This window comes from Arachis hypogaea, chromosome 19 (assembly GCF_003086295.3).
Source record: "Arachis hypogaea cultivar Tifrunner chromosome 19, arahy.Tifrunner.gnm2.J5K5, whole genome shotgun sequence".
In the NCBI taxonomy this organism is placed as follows: domain Eukaryota; kingdom Viridiplantae; phylum Streptophyta; class Magnoliopsida; order Fabales; family Fabaceae; genus Arachis; species Arachis hypogaea.
The window spans coordinates 146893673-146900913 of NC_092054.1; the positions used below are offsets into that span (position 1 = coordinate 146893673).

At 29.9% G+C, this 7241-nt stretch overlaps 1 protein-coding gene across 1 annotated transcript; it reads right to left on the reverse strand.

Annotated features, from left to right (window-relative positions):
• Positions 1-237: 237 nt before the first annotated feature.
• Positions 238-1530, reverse strand: LOC112778998 (lectin-like). The gene has a single exon (XM_025823258.2). The coding sequence runs from the start codon at positions 1143-1145 to the stop codon at positions 441-443; it is 705 nt and encodes a 234-aa protein (XP_025679043.1). The 5' UTR covers positions 1146-1530; the 3' UTR covers positions 238-440.
• Positions 1531-7241: the final 5711 nt, after the last annotated feature.

Genomic DNA, 7241 nt, shown 5'->3' on the forward strand with positions numbered 1-7241 from the left:
ACTTTTAGCCTCCCAAAAACATAAGCATAATTAAACTAGTTGTGAATCAAAACTACATACAACAAAATACTAACAAGCATGGTTGTGGTAATTTGTTGTTCTAACCATATTTCCCTTTGGTGCTTGATCCCGATCCCTTGTCCATGCAGTTAACTAGCTAGGAAATTAGTTACTAGAAGGGATGTTTTGCACTTTTGAAAAGACAGAAGGAAGAAATAAAGGCAAAAACTAAGAAAATAAAGTAAGCATCCATGCATATATCACATAAAACAAGAAACAAATCCAAACACAAACAACAACAATGGACAGTCTTGCCTGTATCAGTAGTGGCATAACACTTACAGAGACAAACTAAAGACGAGTAGGCTTGTCCTTATTGAATTAAAATAAAAGACACAACACAAACTTGGCAACAAGTCAACATCTATCGATGTTCCTTTTCAGTTAGACTTGAAGATCCAAGACAGAATCTCAGTAGTCTGCGAGAATTGTCCAGTGGAAGCAGATATTCCAATCTTAACCTTTTCAGGCAGCTTAGTGCTCAAATCGACATCATAAGTAAGAGTGTCGGGTTGGCTGTGGAGATATGTAGAGACATGGACAGTTAACTTCTTATGAGCAGAGTTATATGTTATTTTTGCAGTAGTTATCGCTGCATCATGAAAATTCCAGTAACAAACTTTTGATGACCTGATAGAGTTAACATCAATTCCGATGTGCGGATAATTGGGATCCCCAATATCGGAGTTGGAAAAAGTATCGAATTCAACAGCAACAATTCTGTCAGATGCATCATTAAAGAGGCCGAGAAACTTTCCAGAAGATTCAGGAGGAATTTCAGTGTCAGCACTAGCAAGGAAGAAGGCAAGACCATCACCAGGTCCAGGTGTATATTCAGTGTTATAGGGTTTTGAGATGCGAAAGACGAAGGTGGTTTCAAATCCTGCTCGGAGGCCACTGTGGTCGTAGAGGTGCACAGGGTCGGAGAATAAGACTCGGCCAACTCTGTTTCCCAGTGGGTTGCCATCGTCGTCCAGATTGGTGAGTCGAATGATATGGTGATCGGTAATGGTTGCGTCTCCTTGGAATTGGATCTCCTTGGAGTGCTTAGGGTCAAATTTGTGCAAGTTAAATGAGACACCCATGGCTATGATTTTGTGGTTTTTGGAAATGAAATGAGATGCGAGGGATCTGTATGAGTTTGGGATGGGATGCCAAGCCTACTGCACCAGCTCGGTATTTATAGTGTGGCGATTGGTCTAATTAAGTACCTTAGCTTCCTTCTTAAGGTACGTAATAGGTAGTGTAGCAAGTGATGATCAACAAAAACAAAATACAAAAGATATTAGATAGGTCGTTGTTTTTCACATGCATGGCCTTTAACAACCATTAACAGTTTAACACTACGTCACGTCCATAGTGTAATATATATGGCGTCACCCTCTAGCTTCATCACCTATCATAAATGCTTCTTATCTATACTACGCGTTATCACTTACTCGATTCAATTATTGAGGATTACAATGTGAGATCCCTTAATACCAGAAGAAGACCGTGCTAATATAGTCCTTCATTCTAGTTTAGCTAGATCGGTCGTCCATGATGATAAATGCTTATACTACCAACTACTTTTAATTATTTGTACTGCAAGTCTGCAACGTGTATGTGAATGCATGACTATGAGGCAAGGATATTAATCCTATAGCTACCAAATTCCAACTATCTTCCTATTCTTATATAGTGGAATTCAAAATGTGACGATCTGTTTCTATATCCAAGAGAGCTAGAGTTGCAGTGCGGTGCTGCTAATACGAAGCTAAGAGTTCTTGGAGCCAGTGGTGGAGCTTAGTTCAGATAAGGGGTGGCCATGGCCCCCAAACTTTTTATAAAAAATTTAGTAGTACTTTTTCAAAAGATAAAAAATAGTTCAATTGACTTAAATACTTTACTATGACTTAAAGTATCTAATAAGTTCAATAAACAACATTCTCTCTATCTTTAGGTTCAAATATAAAAAATTAGATATCTTTTATTTATTTAATTTAATATTATTTTATATTTTACTATTTATTTTATTTAATTTTTTATATGATAAAAAATAATAGAATATTCAATAAGTATTAATATTATTGTATTTGTATAAATTGATAAAAAAAATTCAATAAATATTATAAATTTTAATATTTGTCCTTCTAACTTCTTCTTTATATATTTTACAGGATTCAAATTTTTATATAAAATAATAATAAAAAATCAAAAAATTGATACATTTTTTAAGAGGAATGCTAATATTTAAGAAGGAGAACATATAACTTTTACAATATTAACACATGTAGATAGTTCTTCTACTTTAATGAATCACAAAGAAAGTGAGATATAACCTTCAAAAGTTCAAAAAGTTATATCTGATGACTTTAACTTTAACTTTTTGGAACGAGATCTTGAAAAAGGGCTTTAAATTTGGCAGTATCACCCAAACCAGAGAGATGAGATTAGACAAGCTTATCTTAAATGAGGTCCATATAAAAAAATATTTTGATAATTATTTTCTATTTGGCCCCCCGAAAATTTTGTTTCAAGTTCCGCCACTGCTTGGAGCCGACACCCAAAGAGTAGAACTGTTTTTGTAGCCTCCAGCCTTTGGTAGCAGGGTCTTAGGGTATCGAAAGATTATTTTATATTAATAAATTGAGAGATGTAAGAGTATTATCACAATTTATTGTTTTTGTTCATCATTTACCCACTAAGTACGAGATAAAATATGTTTTTAGATTACTAAATTAAAAAAAATTGAATTGATAGTTAAATAATGGCCAAAATTAATAAATTTGAATGACCTTCTAACATTTTTCTAATAAATACATTAATTAAAGAAGAATATTAAAAAATTATTTTTTATGCAAACATCAATTAATTATTTTAAAATTATTTTATATTATAAATTGTAAATTATAAAATCTTTATTTTAAATCTTAAATTATAAAAAAATTTAAATTAATTAATATTAATTAACTAAAAATTAATTTTTTTATATTTCTTTTAAAAAAAATATAAGAAAAAATAAAATGAATCCACAAAACTTGGAATATATTTACTATATATATTGTAAAAATCAGGGAAAAAAATAAAGAAAGTTAAAATCTATTTATGAAATATAATTTTTCTTCTATTTGTAGACAAATACTATTTCTATAGTCATAATTAAGTTCTATATCATTTTGACATATAAAAGGATCATGATGCGTAAGCTATAGAGTTGGGAATGGGTAGGGTAGGATAAAGTTTGAACCTTATCTTACTCTATCCACGAGTTAAAAATTTTATTAAAATTCTACTCTATTTTATTCGCGAGCTGAGAATTTTTTAACCCTAATCTTATCCATACCCTAAAGTTTTAAACTCTACCTTATCTTACCCTACCTGCAGAAATATTAAATTTTTTGAAAATAAATATAAAATTCAATCATTTCGAATTTCTTACATATTAATAAAATAAAAAATAAAAACTAATGCATTAAATTACTAAATTAACTAACTAGTATAATAATTACTCATTTATTTTAAGTCCTTACATGAGAGAGGTTGTGGGTTCAACTCTTATCTCTTTTATTATATACCTCATTTTTATAAACTATGTGTTATATAAAGGGTGCGAGTAGGATACACCCTAAATTCGTACCCTACCCTTAAAAGTGAGTCAAGCCAACTCGAACTCGACTCATTAATAGTTCAATAAGCTGAACTCGTGAGCTAGTGAGCCAAGCTTGAGCTTGGATTTGAGCTCATAAATTAAATGAGTCGAGTTTGAGCTTAGATAAGCTCAGCTCATTAGCTCGTGAGCTGGCTCGATTATATATGTAATATTAAAAGTATAGATTAAATGCATATAGGATATGCGTATTAATATATATATATATACTCTTAATTATTTAAAATTTTATAATCATTTTTTATATATAATTTTGATGTAGGACATAAATAAAAAATTTATAATTGATAGATAGACAATATATTATTTTTTTTAAATATTTTTTAATATATATAAGTTATAATTTATTGATATAGAATTATAGATTATGTTCCTATTATTTGAGCCAACTCGTGAGCTCGAGCTAGCTCGTGAGCTTTCGTTGAGCCAAGCTTGAGCTTACGAAATAAGCTCGATTGTTAATGAGTCGAGCCGTGAGCCAAGCTTAATTTTCGTGAGCCGAGCTTGAGTTTGGTCTAGCTCGACTCAGCTCGGCTCACTTCCAGCCCTACCTATCCTACCCACAAACATACCCGGATCGATCTCTACTCTACCCGCAACGAATCGGATAGCCTACCCTACTCGAACAAATTGAATCGGATTAAATATCTACAAGTAGGGTATAAATTGCCAGCCCTAATAAATTTATACAATGATAAGTTAATGGGAGCCACTCAGATAAAGACGCTGAGAAAACGTCTTTTTATAAAGATATTTTTTAATAATTAAAATTTAACACATATAATCGATTAAATCGTGTTATTTTTGTTAAAATTAGACTAGACAAATTGATCTGACCAAAAAATGGTGAATCAAATCTTGATCTGGTCTAATTAATATTATATTTTATAAAAAATGTCTACAATACCCTATTATAGAAAATGACTAAAACACTTTTATTATATATATTAATTTTAAAAATCCTAAATTCTAGTCCTTTATTTTTCTATCGTAGGATTAGGATTTAAAATTTTTAAAATATATATATATATATATATATATATTAAGAGTATTTTAATTATTCTCTATAATAAGGATATTGTAATAATTTTTTATAAAAAAAATAATATTAATTTAGACCAATTCAAGATTTGATTCACCATTTTTTCGGTTAAATCAATTTATCTAACTTAATTTTGACAAAAATAACATGATTTAATCGATTATATATGTTAAATTTTAATTACTGGAAAACATCTTTTAAAAAAAAGACATTTTAGACGTATTAATTACACCCAATGACAGATAGGGTTATAATATAACATGAGCTTATATAATCATGTCCATTATGACGTACTAAATGAAGCCCCAAAAGTAATATCAATTTTGAACATAATAAATATAAATCGAAATCCAAATAATGAATTTGTGTGGACCCACACACACATAAATAATCCAAATGATAATAAGGGATTTAGAAATGGGGAGAAATTTATGTCTAATTTTAAAACTTTTTAATAGGAATACAGTTATTAAGATTGACATAATAAAATTTTACAACAAAAAAGGTGCAAAGTTTAAAAAAATTTAGTTTCCATTATAAATTGGATTTGCTTAATATCTGATTTTTTGACATTTATAAACAATGAGTGATTTATATACTTAATTATCTATTTTGTTGATGAGAATTGAAAATTACATAATAAAATTCTCATTTTTTGTCGCATATCTCTTTTTTATATTGAATTTGAATTGTCTTCTAAAATTTTTAAACTTTTGAATGAGTAAAAAATTGATAAAAAAAAATTATTTTTGAATAATATATTTTTTAATGACACTTGTGTTGATCATCACTTGAAAAACATTTTAAATATGTATGATTCGTTGTTACGTGGTGGTGAATTTTTTATATTCATTACTCTGCTCATATTTTAAATTTTAGTGTATTATTTAAGATGGATTAAAAATAGCTGGTAATGGTTTGCATAAGATTAGAGAGAATATTAAGTATGTGAGAAAATCTAAAAATATGATTATTAAGTTTAAAAAATACTTTTTCATACATTGAAGGATTTTAGTATATAAATGTATTGAGTTTAGATGTTCCAACTAGGTAGAATTTACTTTATACAATGGGTACCATATAAGAAAGCTTTTAAGTTGAAGAAAGAAGCTGGATTTAGGAATGATTATCCTTCATCGTCAGATGAGTAAAAATGAGTTGAAAAGATATGTAATTTTTTGTCACCATTTAGTCTGAATAATGATTATGTGCTTATTATAAGGAGGTTGAAAGAACAAATAATGCTCAAGTTCAAAAATTATTGAGATGTATATAATGTTGTTCTTGCATTTGGAGCCATTCTTGACCCTAAATATAAATTCAATATTTTGACTCATTGCTATAGTAAAATTGATTCTATTGGTGATAAAGACAAGGTAAAATATGTGAAGAATAAGTTATATAAGTTTTTTGAATTTTATGACCACCATTCCTCTACAATTTTTAGATAGGTTGTTTTTCACATGCATGTGGCCTCTAACAACCATCAACGCTACACTAATTTTTGTATTATGCATTAAAATTTCTATGCTTAATATCTTTGTTGAAGAAGAAAAAGAAGCAATGGTGGCAGCACCGTAGTGGCGACAACGATGATATAATAACAACAGTAGTGGAAGCAACGACGACGGTGTCAGCGATGACGGCTGCGACAGTGACGATGGAGTCGTTGTTGTCACTAACGGTGGTAGCATCGCAGCAATGACAATGTTGAATAAAGAAACACACAAAAAAAAAAAGACGACAACGATAACGAAGGAGAATGAAGAAGAAGAAGAAGAAGATGATGATGAAGAAGAAGAAGAAGAAGAAGAAGAAGAATCGCACAATAACTTAGTTGAAAACTTGCTTTAAAAAATGTTTGGGCGCATAATTTTATTGTTTTATTAAAGCTCCAAAGTCAACTGAGCATACTGTCAGGCTAATCAACGGAGCCTTGCAATCTTAAGGCCCATATCCCCCCCAAAAAAAAAAGAGCCATGCAGTGTTACATTCTCAAGTTTCCAGCGTTTGTAGGTGATACGGACTCAAAGAACATTTCTGTTATTTCAAATTAAGGAGAAAACTGAGAGTTTTGTTAAGGTCAAGAATTTAATTATTAGAAGAATTACATATGCTAAATTTAATGGAGGAGGTAAAAGTTTGTGTACCCGGATTATCATCAATATTTTGATGCTGATTTTTTGTAACGTGTGTTTGATTGTTATTCATAATTTTAAATATGTAATTTGCTGCTTTGTGTCAATATTTTCTATAATAAAAGCAATTGAAATTGGTTCATTCTTGATAAAAATTGCATCGACCTCTTTCTTGGTTTATAGGTCTAAAATTTGTTCTGCCTCTTCCTTGATTATGTAGTGTAAAATTATTATAACTTTCTTGGTTGTAATTGTCACGACCTCTGCCTTTGAAACTTTCTCTACTTCTACTTTGAAAATTGAAATCACGACCTCGTCCTTCTTGTGTACGGATTGATTCTGCAACACTATT